This window comes from Podarcis gaigeae (assembly GCF_964106915.1).
Source record: "Podarcis gaigeae genome assembly, chromosome: 16".
In the NCBI taxonomy this organism is placed as follows: Eukaryota; Metazoa; Chordata; class Lepidosauria; order Squamata; family Lacertidae; genus Podarcis; species Podarcis gaigeae.
In genome coordinates this window covers 33,130,344-33,147,519 of record NC_139693.1, presented here as the reverse complement: position 1 = coordinate 33,147,519, position 17,176 = coordinate 33,130,344, and the positions used below count along the sequence as shown (strand labels likewise).

The following is a 17,176-nucleotide window of genomic DNA, read 5'->3' as shown; positions in this document are numbered from 1 at the left end:
GGGGCGGTGCGCTCCCCCCACTCCACCAGTGCTGAGGGCCATAGCACTCCCTAATTTGGCTACCCAATGCCAAGTCAAACTCACCTTGGCATTGTTGTTGTGGCCTATTTTTAACCCCCCAAAACACTGGATTTACCAATATGTCCTGATGGAGGTGGATTTGTGGTGCCCGGGCATACAAGGAAGGGCCGCAGCTCAGTGGTGCAGCACCCGCTTTGCATTCACAAGGTCCCATGTTCAATCTGGATCAAATTGCTCCCCCATCCCAAGAGGTGAAGGAAAACATGTCTGAGTCGGCATTGTCAAGGGTGAGGGGGAAGTCTGAAGTGTCTACCAGCCAAGCCATAATCAATCAAACATAATCTATTTTGTTTATAATCACTCTTTCTCATCCAGCTAGTAGTGAGAGGAAGACAGATACAGGGAGCGAGAGAATGAAAGAGAAAGGGGAAAAGGTGATTAATGGTGGCCAAACTGCTTTTGGATAATCTGATGGGCTGGCCTATGGGTGTAGAGCATTATCAAGAAGAGTATCAGCAAGGGGACATCTAACGCTGGAACAATGAAATGGCTTTTGGTTTTGGCAGGGCTGGAGCTTTCCAAGTGCTACACTGCAAATGAATATTGTTGTACTGGGGCAGGGGAGAGATTGTGAAGTCAATCTGTGTAAATTACTTTAAGATGTTCTTCTGTGAGCACAGCTTGAGATCCTCTGGAGAAGTGAGAATGCTTCTGTCCAAGGTGGCAAAGACAAAAGTGGTGAGCTAGGGTTGCCCTTGTGCTATTGGTGACTTTGCATCTTCCCACAGTGGCAGGATAACCTCCAATATTTCTCCAATGAAAATATGAACACCCTAAGGAAAAGTGGGACATTCTGGCAACAAATCAGAAACCAAGACAGTTTCTATAAATCCAGGACTGTCCCTGGGAAATAGGGGCACTTGGAGGGTCTGATAATGTGGATAATATACTTGGTCTTTATTAGTTCTTGAGTGTGAAGAAACCAGCACACCTTGCTCTTGACAGACAGGGCGTGGGAATAGATGGATCATAGGTGTGATCTATTCTGACAGATCTTGTCTCCCTTAATGCCTTAATCTAATCTGACAATCCGGGAGGAGGGGGAAAATTGGCCTGCCATCTGTCTCTTTTGCTGCTCAAACACCGGTATGATTTTATTTCCCAGATGTCTTTACAGAGGAGGAGGGGAGAGAAGTAACTTCTGATTAGAATCAAAGTGACACAAATCCACACTCGCACCACTGAAGTCAAAAGGATGTCAAGAGAGTCGGCGAGATGTCAACAAAGACTTAATATGCACCAAAAAACAACAACAACTGAGTTTTCTCAGGCCATTGAAGCAGGGAGAGCTTGCGAGAGGCTGGGCAGAAAGACGGCGTGTTTCACTGCAAACTCATTTCGATAAATTAGAGAATGTCAAAACACACTTTGCGGAGATGGCGGAATACTTGCGTGTGGCACCTTGATGGAGCATCACCTGCCTCGTTCTATGGTACATTAAGCAATCGGCGAGAAACGTATGGGTTGTTTTAACAGGCCACTACTGCTGGGATAAGGAGATAAAAATTCAAGGCAGAGGCGAGCCTGACTGGAGACAGGTGACTAATGGCTCCAGGAGGTGTTGATAATGGAATGCAACAGAGCAGTCCATCAATAGGCAGAGCAGGTGAGTGGGGAGGGAAGCAGCCCAATGGACAATTAGGCCTCCCCATCTAGCCTCTGAGGCTGCTTTGGGTAAACCATTTATGGTGTATGATATCAGGTGTAGTGCAGCTAAGAATGCAGCCAGAGTGAAAGGTGGACTGTGGAGCCGGCAAAGTCCCAGCACTTGAGAACTGCCGACTAGCAGCTGATTGTTGAGCCTTGCAGGTGCATGGCCTTGAATCAACCGATCATCAGGGTTTGCAAAACATGGTGCAGGCTATCAATGACTACTAGCTATGGTAGACATGTTCTATCTTTCCTATCGAAGGCAGTATGCCCCTGAATGCCTGTTGCTAGGAATCACAGGTGGGGAGAGTTGCTGTTGCAGTCAGGTTGGCCACAGGCATTCAGTTGGCCACTATGAGAACAGGCCTAGATGGGCTGTTGGCTTGATTCAGCAGGCTTCTTTTGTGTTCTTCAAGTCTTATGCCTCTGAGTGCCAAAGTCTGCCATCTCTGCGTGGCAGGGAGTATGAACAAGGAACCCAGCACATCACGAGGCTCTGCCTGCTTAGCTTCACTCCCAGATCCTATGGCTTTGTGAACTTCTGGCTTGACGTTTTGCAGTGAGGAATGAAAAGGGGATGGGTTTTTTTGTGGGGGGAGTTACTACTTGGAGGCAAAAGCAGTGACAGCGCCTTCTCGGCAGTGGCACCCTCCCATCAGATATCAAGGAGATAAAGAACTACACAACTTTTAGAAGACATCTGAAGGCAGCCCTGTATCAGGAAGTTTTTAATGTTTGGTGGTTTATTATGTTTTTATATTTTGCTGGAAGCAGCCCTGAGTGGCTGGGAGAACGCAGTCAGATGGGTGGGGTATAAATAATAAAATGATTGTTTTTATTACCTCATTTGACTTCTTTTTTTTTTTTTTTAAAAATTGCTGTTCCACAAGTGGCACAGTGGAGTCACTGCTCCCTGCCCCTGCCCACCCTGTGCTTTTCAGCATGTTGCTACCGCATGATGTAACCATGTTCCAAGGGCCATGCAATCACAGAATGGGAAGGTCTTAATGCTGGTGGTGGCCCAACCAAAAGAGGTGGTAGGGGAAAAACACCACTAAATGGCATATATCCCTTGAAAATGTTGCTGACTTTCACCATCCACACACACACAAAAATCACTGAAATGCCTCCCTGTCGCTACTTTAATTCACAGTTTGTGAATATGGGGATTTCATCTCAGCCCAGCTTCACAAACTTTCATCAGCACCATCTGCCAATGTGATGTACAGAACAAATGCAACCCTCCGTCCCAAGAAGCCTGCAATGTAAAAGAGAAGGCAATGAAAGGAGGAGTGTGGATAATGGAGGTACAGGTAAAATGGAAAATAATATGTGGTCTATGGCAACACAGAATCCCAACAGTAAAGAGGGGCCATTCAGAAGAGAAGAGGTGTGTGTGTGTGTGTGTGAGAGAGAGAGAGAGAGAGAGAGAGAGAGAAAGAGAGAGAGAGAGAGAGAGAGAGAGAGAGAGAGAGAGAGAGAGAGAAACCAAAGATTAAGTTGGTGTAGTCTCTGCTTCCCTGGCCACTGGAATCAATAGCAAAACATTCCCAGTGCATAGATGTATCTCCACAGTGACAATGAAATAGTGGCTGCTCTTTGAAAGGGGAAGGAGAAAAGCTGGCCAGGTTTATCAAGGGACATTCAGATTTCCTGAGCAATTACCTGCCTGCATATTGAGGCTTCACAAAGAGCAGGAGGTCCCCGATAACAGACGTGCACTGCTTGAAGATAAATAAAATGAATGCTGTCGCGTCCCTCTGTTTCGCAGCGATAAGAGGAAAAGTAAGGCTAAAGCCCAATTTGCATCATTTATGAACCTTTGCTCAGGCGTGGGGTTGCCTCTAATGGGGAAAGGAGGAGGGAACCATGCGCGTGAGAACACACACACACACACACACACACAAGGAGGGAGGGATGGAGGGAGGGTAGTATGAAATATCTGCAGCTCCTGAATTTGCAAACTATGAGTGGGTGGAGGGCCTTTGGAAGAGAAAAACAGCTGTCAGGAGGGGAGGAGCTTCACCCATTTCCACAGCCACTGCTTTCCTTCTGGATCTCCTCCCCCGGGCTGCTTTACCCCTTGAGATGAACATATATACGTGCATAGCTGCACTTTGGTCCACATATTGCTTCAGGGAGTACAAATTAGGTAGATGCACACTAAAAAGCAAAAAACTGTATGGATTTTGTCTCCAGTCCTATTGACTTCCCAACCAAGATGTTAGCAGAAAGGTCACGGAAGAAAGGTTGCTTTTTGTGGGGTACGTGAGGAAGATGCCATCTGTGGGGCTCCCTTTTGTGTGAGCCCACATACTCATCATTGGTGCTTATTTCCTGCCTTCCTTCCTCTGTCCCTAAGCCACACAGCTGCTCAAAAGAAGGCATGACAGGTGGAGGAAGCAGCTCCAGTTCCTGAGTCTTCCTGAGCACGGAGAGGGCAAGTGATCAGGTGGTAGGAGTAGCAAATATGAGGGGGAAGGGCCATAGCTCAGTGGTAGATCATCTGTCTTCCATGCAGAAGGTCCCAGGTTCAATCCTTGGTACCTCCAGGTGGGATTGTGAATGTCCATGATCTGATACCCTGGAGAGCCACTGCCAGTCAGTGTAGACAACACTGAGCTAGCTGGACCACTGGCCTGACTCAGTATGAGGCAGTTTCTTAACATCAGTGTGGGTGATATTGAACTATATGAACCACTGGTCAGGCTTAGTCTAAGGCAGCTTTCTAGGTTCCTATGAGGATCACAACCAAGGTCCCTTAGTGATGGGCCTTCTGAAGGAGTGCATACCTCAATAGGAACCCAGTAATGCCTGCTGGACGCTTGGGTGCAAGTCAGCTTGGACAAGAGGGATTTTGCATGGGTTAAGGCAGATAGAATTAGGGGCATCCAGATTCCTAGACTATCCTTGTACCTGTACTTTTAACCTCTTGAGCTGACCTCTGTACAGTGGTACCTTGGGTTACATACACTTCAGGTTACATACACTTCAGGTTACAGACTCTGCTAACCCAGAAATAGTGCTTCAGGTTAAGAACTTTGCTTCAGGATAAGAACAGAAATCGTGCTCCGGCGGTGCGGCAGCAGCAGCAGGCCCCATTAGCTAAAGTAGTGCTTCAGGTTAAAAACAGTTTCAGGTTAAGAACGGATCTCCGGAACGAATTAAGTACTTAACCCGAGGTACCACTGTATCTGATATTAGACTGATATGGTTGCATTCTTTTACAGCTTCCTGCCCCTCTCACACTTTTCTCTTGGACCTTAATATGAGAGGTCAACTTGGAGCTAGTATGGCTGCCTTTGGTCTTCTCCAGATTGGCTAGTTAGGTTAGAAACTTTTCTATCCAACGTATGTATTTCCTACTATAAACTACTTCATTGTTTTCTTGCTCTGCAAGCATATATCTGTGTGGGATTGCAACAAGTCTACTGTTTTGCTCAGTTGGTTAGAGTGTAGTGCTGATAACGCCAAGATTGCAGGTTCGATCCCTTTAGGGATTGGATTAGATGATCCTCAGTGTCCCTTCTAACTCTACAATTCTATGATTCTATGATTCTTTAACCAAGATTCACTAGCAAAAATGCCTCGCACTCTGCATACGAAAGGGTTCCAACAAGTAACTGGACCCAACTATCCCAATAATGCCTAGACAGAATGCTGTGCTGACACCAGTTCTGAAAGTTGCACAAGGACTTGGCCAACTCAGAACAGTGGTGTGTGGTTGATGCATCTGATGGGGTGGCTTAAATTCCTCAAGGCACACAACACCCCCTCTCATGGCATGCAGTGTTGTTTTTGTGGGAAGTGGTCACCAAGATCAGCCCTTGGGATTCAGGAACTTTCAGCAGTAAAGTAGCAATGGTAGGAAATTGCAGAAAGTCACCTGATGGGTGCAGACTCGTCCCCCTTGTCCAGCCAGTCTTGCGGTGGGATTATGTACATACACCAGAGTCCCCAGTTGTAGCCATGAGCTGCATTGGCGTATTGCTGCACTTCAAACGTGTTGTACTTTATGTTGTCGATAGCTGGAAGGATGATCCGTTTCCTGTCTTCTTTGATGCGGGTAAGTGCTGGCTCCACCCTGTAAACAAACAATATTTGTTCCTCTTTTTCTTTTTCTTTTTAAGAAGAGTATTTTGTTGAGAATAAATGGAACTGAAATTAATGCTCCCAATTCACCCCCATATGGAATATTGATGGCCACCAACTTGGAAGGCTTTACAAGAGGATTAGACAAATTCATGGAGCAAAAAGGATAACAGCGGCTTTGTTCTTCCACTACTTTTGAAGACACTATGCCTCAAAACACCTATTGCTGGGAATCACAAATCAGAGCCTACTAGCTGGCGTCCCCTGGGCATCTGGCTGGCTGCTGTGGAACAAGACGCTGGACTAGATTATCCTTACCTTATCCAGCAGCCTCTTGTTATGTTCTCTTGAAGTCAACTATTATTTCTTTAAAAAATAAATGAACAAATCAATCTTGAATATATCCATGAGCAGGGCTGTTGGACATGAGCAGGGAACCTGTAGATATTCAGATGTTCATAGAATCAATTGTAGAATTGGAAGGGACCTTGAGATCATGTTGGACAGCAACTCATAAGAACATAGGAAGAACCTTCTATGATCAGGCCAATGACCCATTTAGTCCAGCATCCTGTTCTCACAGTGGCCAACCCGATGACTGTGGGAAATTCACAAGCAGAATACAAGTGCAAGAGCAGGCTCACTTCCTGTGGTTTCCAGCAACTGGGATTCAGAAGCACTACTGCCACCAACTCCCATCAGTCCCAAGCCTCATGGCCAGTGGCCATGCTGGAAGGACTACAGGTCCACCACCCCTGCTTTAGGACTTTGTAAGAATCTCAACCCATTCCACCACTGAGATTTGAAACAGCACCCCTGAACCCTTTCATTCATTTGCAGCGAGGTGCTGCATGGCCAACAAACACCTATAGGGTGCATGGGGAGGGGACGTAGGCTATGCATCCCATCATATCAAGAGCCAGTAGCCATCTAGATGTAGCTGGACTACAACTTCCAGCATTCCTGACCATCACGCTGGCTGGGGCCAACATCATCTGGAGGACCACAGGTTTCCCTTTCGTGCTCCAAGCCATGCTTGGATTGGGTAGATCAGACAAGTGGGCAAGGCAGCTTCCTATATGATATGTAGAAGAGTCTCTGGTTCCTGGTGTATCAAGTCATTAGCTTAAGGAATGCACCTGTACTTATCCTCCAGCATTTCACAGAAGAAAACAGGATACATTCACCTTGCACCACTTCTGCCCTTGTAGGGAAGATCACTATCTGAACCTTCAGAACATAATGCATTGCTGAAGGCTCTGCTCTTGCCTGTCACTTGCTATCTTCACATACTCTGCAAAGGCCTGCCCTCCCCTGGTCTGGAAAGCCAACATGGTGTTTATTCTTTTGGTTAAAGAATTCAGCAGGGAAAACTGCTACAACAAATTGTCTAAGAAGACATAACCAACAACAGTAAATATATGAATATGTCCGATGAGTGAAATGGCAAGTGGTGCACTGCATACTAATTTAATCAAGGATGGGGCAGGTCTAGCCTATGGGTCAAACATGGCCTCCCATGCCTCCCCATTTTGCCTGCAAGAACAAAACCATGCTCACCTGTCCCACACCTGATGTAATATGTGGTGTTAGGTGTGGGACACATATATTCATGGTTGCAGAAAGCAGGGTTGACCTCCCTGTGCATCAGTTAACGCATGGTGGTGGGGATGGGCTGGTACACTCAAACTCTGCAGGAAGTAGGGCTGAACCCCCATTCATGAGCTAATATGCAGAAAGTTCAGTCCTACTTGGTTCAGGCATGCAAACCAGTCCCCATTCTTGAGCCTTGCAGGAAGCAAGATTGAACGTCAGTTCCTCAGCAGATGAGCAGGGAATTCAATCCTTCTTGATTTGGGCACATCAGCCAGCTCCTGCTCCCGCACCCTGAAAAAGCAGGATTGAACCCTTGTGTATCACCCTATATGCAGTTTGTTGAATATTGATCAGGTAATGTCTCTCCTCACCACCACCAAGGGTCAACTTCATCGGGTGTTATAAAGGCAAGATGAACCCACCCAACCACCACTCAGAGATGTAACTTCCAGAGGACTGGGGATGCAGTTAAATGTTGCTGGATGGCAACTCTTAAAGAGAGGCAGTGTGGAATAATGGTTAGAGTGTTGGGCTAGGACCAAGCAGACCAAATGTATCTCTGAATGTCAGTAGCTGGGATTGTTGTCCCTCTATCCTTCTTGTGGGCTTCCCAGAGGCCACTGAGGGAAACATGATGGTGGACTAGATAGGTTTTTGGTGTGAACCAGCAGGGTCCTTCTTACATTCTTATCCAGGTTCAAATCCCCATTCATCCATGAAACTCACTGGACAATCTGAGGCTGGTCACAATTGCTTAGCCTAACTTACTTTACAAGGATGTGGGGGGAGGAACATGTATGAACATCTTGGAGGAAATGTGGAAGATAATGGATGACAATTCTAACAGCTTGTACTAACCATGTTTGAACAAGGCATGCCCAAAAGGCAAAAGCAAAAACATAGGAAAGCAATTTACCAGAGTCCAGTAATAGCAAAGAGGAATTGTCCCTAACAAATAGGAGCAGCCAGAGCACAAACATCTGCAGGAGCACATGCAACATATTGTTCAAATCAAAACACTCAAGGGCCAAACTGCTCCACCCCCACCATGGTATAGATAAGAGACATCTGTTCAATGCTCTCTCTTCTCTCTTCTCTTCTCTCTCCATAGTGCATTAGTCAAAAGGTCCCAGTTTGTGGAATCTTAATCTTACCCACATGGCCTAGAGAAGGAGACCTTCTTTTTAAACAACAACAACAACAACCAGCTTGTGCTATTTAGACAAGATTAAATTTATGAGAAAGCTGGCTGTTGGAGGATGACAGGGGATTCCAGGGAGAAGAGCTGGATATTCTCCACACAAACACACTTACATGGCAATGCCACAACTGTCATTTCTCCTGGTTCCATCAGCAGGTTTTTGTGTCTCCATTAGTCAAGTAAGTGGGAATAATCCATGCAGACCTAAATAACAACTGCTGTCTGCAACAGACACACACAAACACACACACACACACACACACACACACACGTTGCTTTGTTTTGGCCTGCTATGTCAAGCATCTGAATACCAAGCAACAGATGTAGGCGTCATTAGTGACACACTGTTAATTTGTTTACCTGGCAGAGAAGGACCTGGCTGCTGTGATTCACTTGTTATTGAAGGGTGAAGTGGGGAGTCACCTTTGGGGTATTTCATTGCCAAGTGACAACTACCTCAGGGAACAGCCCTCAGGGGGCTGTCACTGAAAGAAGAGGGGGTCTTTGTATTGTCATTGTAGCAATACAGATCAGAGAGTCTTGAAGGTAAATAGCATCGCATGCAATAAGTCACTGTGACAAGTGTCTTCTCTAGTGCGGATAACCCATTTAGGAGGGATGGCTACATCACAGATCGTAATACTGTGGGATAGAAGATAAATTGGTTCAGTTCACATTTTAAATCCAACTGATCTACTTAGACGGTCCTGAACTCATATGTAGACCAGAATGCAGCTACCAGCTGGCTGATGTGCTTCTCTCTGAGTTTTGTGATGCAGTCTTGGTTTTGGAAAGCACACCCAAAAATTCATATTTAACAAGAAAAATGCATATTTTATGGGGAAATGCATTTGAAAAGGACACAGAATGCATATTTTAGGGAGAGAATATGTACATAACGTGTGGGTTTTTTCAGTTAGCAAAAAATAATGATGGAATGGACCTACAATTAACCGTATGTGAAACTGATATGGAATGGAAATGGGTTCATCAGTCCATCTCAATAACACTTTGTGTTGTTTTTTCAAAAAAATCCCTGCTAGATATGAATACCCATGGATGGTCAATATCACAGGAACATAGGAAGCTTCCATATATCAAACCAGATCATTAGTTCATTGAGCTCAGTGTTGCTTACACTGGCTGGCAGTGACTACCCAGGTTTTCAGACAAAGGACATTTCAAGAGCTACCTGGAGATGCCAGGATTTGAACCTGGGACCTCCTGCATGAGCTGCTGCTCTACAGCTCAGACAAAGGCAGCCAGAACATCTCCCTTTGGCCTGTCCCTCACCTCTGTGATAGGAGGGCAGTCTAGACAATCATGGCAGAGACCTCTTGTGACAGTGGACACAGTCCAATGCCACTCATAGTAACTTCCTCCTGCCTATTTCTTCTGTTGTAAACTGCCCTGTGATCTTTGGGCAAAGGCTGTTTTATCAATTTAATAAACAACAACAATAGTATCTGGGGGAGAGCTCCCGATATATGAACAGACTGTAAAATTATGAATGGCTGGAAAGCCTAGCTTACTCTCACAGTGTTGGGGATTCTTTGCTTGTCGGGCATTTGTGTCCTCTTTTGTAAAAATGTGATTAACATAAAGGAATAACCAGCGTGGAGCTCACTTGGGTACCATGAGAAATTAATGCAACACCCTTTCCTCAAAAGCAGTTGTGCCATGATGCCTGTTTCAAAAAGGAGATGCCTAAAATCTTTTATCAAAGGATCCCTTGCAGAGGCCTGGTGGAGCTGTCATGTTGGGTACTGCCAAACCACCCCCATTTCCTTATTACAGCTGACTACGGATCTCTAAGGCCGCTAGTTTGTCCTCCTCCTGCACTTACTTTCCATAGCTCCATAGCAACTCCATAAATCATCTTGCTTGAGATATGCAGCTTCCTGTACAAGAGAGATCAGATTTCCTTATGGGAGAACAATGACGATATCAGTAGGGCTGTTTGTGCTTTAGTAGTCCTTCTGAAGCGGGGAGTGGGGGCGGCTGGTGACGATCAGGGAATCGTGCCCACTTCCAAATAAAGTCTTAACAATGTGGTGTGAGTGTCCTCCCAGCACTGTCCCCAGATAGCTAGGGAATTCAGCAATGAGAGGATGACATAAGGGTTAGGGTGCTGGACTAGGACCTGGGAGATCAGTGTTTACGTCCCCACTCAGCCATGGAGCTTGATGGGTGAACTTGGGCCAGTCTCCAAGTCCCACTTTGACTAGGTGCATTGCAAGCAATAGCACCAAACTAGCTGTGATTATTAATGTCAGTTGGACTAACAATAGATGCAATCGACTGTCCCTCAGTTTAACCTACCTCTCAGGATAAGGAAGGGAGAACTATGAACCACGCCTTGAGCTGCATAGAGGAGCAGTGGGATATAAGGCAATTCTTACATTTATATACTCCACCAAGGAGCTGAAGGTGGTGTATCCCCATTTTATCTTCACAACAACCCTGTGAGGTAAGTTAGGCTGAGAAGCAGTGACTGGTCAAAGGTCACCCATTAAGCTTCATGGCTTAGTGGGTATTCAAACCCTGGTCTCCTAGGTCCTACTCTGACACTCTAACCATTACACCACACTGGTTCTAAGTAGTAATGTAATAATAAATATGTAAACTACAACAACGAAGGAGGTTGTCAAGCAAGGTAATGAAGGCAGATGTGAGGGAGTTCTGAGGACCAGACAGGCTTGGAAGACACCATTCAGTCTCCAGGTCTGAGGTTCCCCACTCCTCCATTACAACATCAATTATCGCACTGGACACCAAGTACTTCTGGTTTCAAACTAAAGAACTAAACTGTTCCCAATGATGAGCTATGTTTGAAAACTTCCATTCCCACTTTCTCGGAAGCCTGAACTGTGAAATTTCACAGATACAGAAATGGCAAGCGAAGATTCCCCCGGGTTTGTGAAAGAATGAGATCATGTCACCACTTTTATTTTCCATCTGGAAAGAATACTAAAATGGAAACACACGGGAAACGATGACACAATCAAAGCCTTTGAGGAGAGGAGCAGCACCTGTGCCATGCCAAAGTCAGCTGTTCTGCCATGACCCCACAGCGTACAAATATACATGGAAGATACTTTTATAAGAAAGAAATATCAGAGGTCTTCCAGAGAATTCCAGAGAAACCACTGGAGAATTTATCCCAACTCCGTGGGAAATTTGGTTTCCCTGCCTGCAAATAAAGTGGAGAATTTAAAGAGGCCACATGTAACGTGATCTCCAGCTGATGCTCAAAGCACTAGAAATCTCTGACTTGAGGCCAATTCCAATGTTCTCTCCATGTGGAGAAGAAGTAAGGAGGGGTCTCCAGCAGCAATTTACCCTGAAGCTAAGTTCCTTGACAGCATAGGAAGCAGAATTCCCTATCCTTATCCTGCTGGGTGAAGCAGGGGAGTGGTCCAATCAAGCCCAGAAAGCCCTATGAAGAACTATTACATAAAACATTGGACCAGTAGAGGAGCTGTCCAACAGCTTCAGCAACATGAAGTCCATGCTCCAAGTGCTGAAGCAGTCAAGGGGGAAGGTAGACCTAGGAGCTGGTCAATGGAGCTGATCCATCAGCAGCTTCCAGGAAACAAAGAAAGGTTTATGTCATTAATGGAGAACCTTTTACCTGTTTAACTCCAACTCCCATCAGTCCCAGCCAGCATGGCCAGTCCTTAGGGTTGACAGGAATTATAGTCCAATGACATCCGTAGGCAAAAAGTTAATGTAATTAGCTGGGTTCTCTCATTCTTCCTGGCACATTAGTGGGAACCAAATCTCATGGTGATTGGTAGGGGTCCAGAATTCGGTTGGGGCACATTATTGTTAGAAAACGCCCTGGGGTGCCCCTGAAACTCCAAATGTCTTCTGATGAGCATAACTCCAGAGAGGCATTCCCCTTGTCTCCAGGTTGCTCCAGTTCCAAGCTTCCTTGGAAAATGCAACTATTTTGCAGGCTATCTGACCTCTCAGGGTGATTGTGAGAATGAAATAGGAGAGAATCATATATTCCACATTGAGCTACATAGAAAAGTTGGATATAAATGCAGGTAATAATCAGTGATATCATGGTCTCAGGGTTCCTGTCAAAGTGTCCTGTCTCCTCATCCTGGTCCATGCTCAGACTCACAGCAGAATCACATCTAATTCTTTATTACATCAGGACCAAAGAGCAAGCTAGACCTTGGGACAAAACCATTACTGAGAGTGCAGGAACACAACAGAGCCTGAGAAGTCCTTTTGCAAGGATCAATCTGACCAGGAAGCATTATGATACTCCTTTCTGTGCCGAAGGATCCAATGGCCAGCCTGTGTGGGTGGAGACAATCAGTCCAGGCCCTGAAGGCAGTCAACTAGGGAAGCTGCCCCCTGCAATTCAGAGCTTCACCACATGGAGCACCCACACAAAGGCTGAGCTGTTCTTGAAATCAGAGGGCCATGCAGAGGTAGTGAGGACTGGCTGATCACAAGAAAACTTGTGGCAGGTAGCATTTAATTAAACAATAGAAACAAAACTTTGGGCCCAAAGCCAGCATTTCCTTGACAATTATAGATTTGTGACAAATCCCAGGTATCTCTGGACTGTTGGGACATATGTCTTTGGTCTGACCCAGAACAACATCTCTTATGCTCTGAATATTTTCAATCTCATTTCCCTCATTGAGTAACTTAAGTAGGGGAATTGCTCATGCTAAGAGAGACACCATTAAGCCTCATTCTCCTACATTCCATTATTAGCCTAATGGCCCAAAATCTTTTGATTGAAAATTAATTCTCTGGAGGAATCTGGACAACAGTGTTTGAAATGGCAGCATTATTTTTTTTGGCGGGTGAATGGGGTAAGGGCCTCCCCGGCCTCATAATGACTATTTCTGGGTATTCAACCAGTTAGATTCTTTTCAACTTCATTGGCGCTCCCTGCAGGGACATTAATGTGACTTGAAGTAAATGGCTGGTTGGAGACACACTGAAGCTTACCTCCTTCAGATTCCAAAGCTAAATTCTCTTGTCTACTCAATTTGTCTTATATATCTGTCTTTTAAGGATGAGTGGGCTTCCCCCTGCTCCCTGTCACCATTCCAGTGCCATTCCCAGGTTTGCTCTCCCATCTCTCCCAGTTTAACTTTGCGAATGTCTCAATTTGATTCCAGACTTCCTCAATTCAGGATTAGAACTCCCATCATCCTTGACCATTGGCCATGCTGGCTGGGGCTGATGGGGAGGAGTAGCCAAAACATCTGGAGGGCACTAGGTAGCCCCTTTCATGCATTCCTCTATGCACAGGTTTAATACCAGGGAGAAGCATTCATAGAATCCAGAGCTGGAAGGGACCCTAAGGATCATCTAGTCCCCAACAATGCAGGAAGATGCACATACGGTGGAACCTTGGTACTCGAACAGCTTGGCTTCTGAACAAATCGGCTCCTGAACGCTGCAAACCCAGAAGTATGTGTTCCAGTTTGCGAGCATTTTTCAGAAGCCGAACGTCCCACACAGCTTCCGCTTGAGTGCAGGAAGCTCCTGCAGCCAATCAGAAGCCACGCCTTAGTTTTTGAATGGTTTCGGGAGTTGAATGGACTCCCAGAATGGAATAAGTTTGAGAACCAAGGTACCACTGTATGGGGATCGAACCTGCAATCTTGACATTGTTAGCACCACATCTAACCAATTGAGCTATCAGAAGCAGGACTATGTCAACTGGCCGCACCTCCTGATGTGCACAAGAGCCCTCTCTCCTCCTGTTATTTCTTGCTACTGGTGTTTAGAAGCATTGTGGCTAGTTGCAGAGTGACCCAGGCTGTGTTGGGTTAAACCAACAGGAAGGAAGGAAGGAAGGAAGGAAGGAAGGAAGGAAGGAAGGAAGGAAGGAAGGAAGGAAGGAAACTTGGGACTCTGCAGAATGAGCAGTTCAAGCCTAAGTTTCAGTAATTGGAATGAAGTTGTCATGAGACAGAGTTTTAGCAGTCTGCAGACAGCATTTCAAACTCCACCACCATCACAGGCATGGTAATAAAAGTGTCTCAGCAACTTCTCAAGGTCTTTTATCGATTGCCAGTTAAAGCAGCCGTCCTTTTAGCTTTTTACCAATTGCCCTATTCAAGCATCCATTCTATCACAAAGCACAACCTTGAAGCTTACACCTGAGATACATTAACTGTTAATATTTAATACTTAAATTAGCTAGCCTACAATCCTTGTCCTAGATGAGTGAAGGACGAATGCGTTGCCACTGGTGGGTTAAGAGAGAATTCTCTTTCTCTGATAACCTTTCCTATGACTCAGCTACATTAGTAAAAAAAAACACAGCACTTCGAATACAGAATACAGGCTTCAGATTTTTCTCAGTTTCCATGGCTTAGCATGCCCGCTCCAACTTGTCCATTATGCCATCTCCCCTGCCCATGTCCTACCTATCATAGACCTTACCAGCCGGTGTTGAACTCGACGTGAGCATCAAAAAACCCAACCACTGGTGATGTTGCTGCCTTCCAACCTTGGATTCTGGCTCGGATCAGCCCTTCTCGTTTGTTATTACGAACTATTTTCACCAGCCCTGGGTATCTCTTGTGGACATACTGGTCCAAATTAAACTTCAGCTCAACTGTAAAAACAAAGAGAGAAGGAGATTTGGGAGTTGAGAAGCACATTCTGTTTCATTTCAACAGAATCTCATTTAACTCAAGTAAACAATTCTGAAGCTGAAGGCTCCGATACTTTGGCCACCTCATGAGAAGAGAAGACTCCCTGGAAAAGACCCTGATGTTGGGTAAGATTGAGGGCACAAGGAGAAGGGGATGACAGAGGACGAGATGGTTGGACAGTGTTCTCGACCAACATGAGTCTGACCAAACTGTGGGAGGCAGTGGAGGACAGGAATGCCTGGCGTGCTCTGGTCCATGGGGTCACGAAGATTCGGACACGACTAAATGACTAAACAACAACAACAACAACAACAACAACAGCAACAAACATTTCTGAAGACCTGAATAAGGACAATTCAATCATGCCAAATTACTCAGTACTTAGCACCTTCTGTCTGCCCCACCATTTAAAAATTACTTCAGAAACAGAGGGTAGTATTCAATGATTGTGCTACCTGGAGTACACACATTGAAATTAATGGACTTGATTCACTTAAGTTCATTAATTTCAGTGGGTCTATTCTGAATAGGATTTAGTTGGATAGTGTATTGGGGTTACTCTATTTTATTGTGCATTTGCTATGTTAGGTAGCCGAAAATGAGATGGATTGGGCCATTTGAATATTATTATTACTTATTATTGGTATTAGTATTCCAGATCATGAGAAATAATGAGTTTCTGCGCATTAAATTATAATAAGTTGGTCCCACTGACCAAAGCTTAAGATTCACTTGGGAAGAGCCATAACTCAGTGGTAGGACATCTGACTTCGAATACAGAAGGTCGTGTGTTCAATTCCCAGCATTTCCATGTAGGGCTGGAAAAGATCCCTGCTGGAAACTGGTCAGTATAGTTGTTACTGAGCTACATAGACCAGTGGTCTGACTCAGTGCAAGACCATTTCCTATGTTTCTAAGCTTAAAGTGCACCCCACAGTAAATATACATATTGCACCCCAAGATTGGATCACAAGTTCTCCTTCAACGGAAACAATACCTCTATATCTTCATTCTTTTTGGTGTCCATACCTGCCGCCTCCATTGAAGCAGAATAAGCACAAGTTTAGCACTAATTTTCGTGTTATTTGCAATTGGATACTCCCCCCCCCCCCCCGGAAGCAAATGACACAGAAATCAGCACTAAACTTCTGCTACATTTCTCTTTTATGTCATGTGAAAGCACAAATATAATTAGGAACTTGACAGTTAGGGCAACGTTGGGGAGAACAGGATCAGTTGTGGTGCGAATGCCGTGCAGAACCCATATGTTTGCAGGCAAAGGGCCACAGCTCTGTGGTACATGGGAAGCTGTCATTGGTTCATCTAGTCCAGTGTTGTTTACACGGTCTGGCAGCAGTTCTCAAGAGTTTCAGACAAGAGTTTTAGTCTTGCCTGAAGATACCAGAATTTGAATCCGGGACCTTTTGTATACACTCTGCAACTAAGCTGTGGCATTGCACAGCACACAATTAGCACATAATTATTTCCCCATAGTGGGAAAACAAGCTGCTCATAAGTATATATGAATCATTTTTCCTCAACAGCTTTTCCCCCATTATGGACAATCCAAACATGCATTACATTAGTAAGAAACAGAAAACAAACACAAACAAACAAACAAACAAACAAACAAACAAACAAACAGGTGTTTTGAATATTCACCATTGTCACTGTTGTCATCCACCAAGATAATCTCCTTGAGCAAGTGGGATGGGGTGTGATTCACAACACTGTGTACTGAGCGCAAGATGACAGATAGAGCCTCATTTACAAAAATAAAGACCACCGAGATCTGGGGCAGGTCATCGGGATAGGACATCTGTTTGCACCTGGGGAGAATAAAAACAAAGACTAAGATATACCGAGCATTTAAAAAACAACAACAAAAACCACACCTTAGCTTTCATTA

At 45.0% G+C, this 17,176-nt stretch overlaps 1 protein-coding gene across 2 annotated transcripts in view; it reads right to left on the bottom strand.

The window, feature by feature from the left end:
* GALNT9 (polypeptide N-acetylgalactosaminyltransferase 9) overlaps window positions 1-17,176 on the bottom strand; it is a 204,495-nt gene that overhangs the window by 105,081 nt on the left and 82,238 nt on the right. The window contains exons 3-5 of one of the 2 annotated variants that reach the window (XM_083717305.1): window positions 16,930-17,096; window positions 15,053-15,227; window positions 5,618-5,815 (exon numbers count right to left, since the gene is read on the bottom strand). In XM_083717305.1, the coding sequence (XP_083573431.1) occupies window positions 5,618-5,815; window positions 15,053-15,227; window positions 16,930-17,096 (540 nt within the window). Of the gene's footprint in view, window positions 1-5,617; window positions 5,816-15,036; window positions 15,228-16,929; window positions 17,097-17,176 lie in introns of those variants that run through there. The other variant, XM_083717306.1, reaches the window with a different exon arrangement.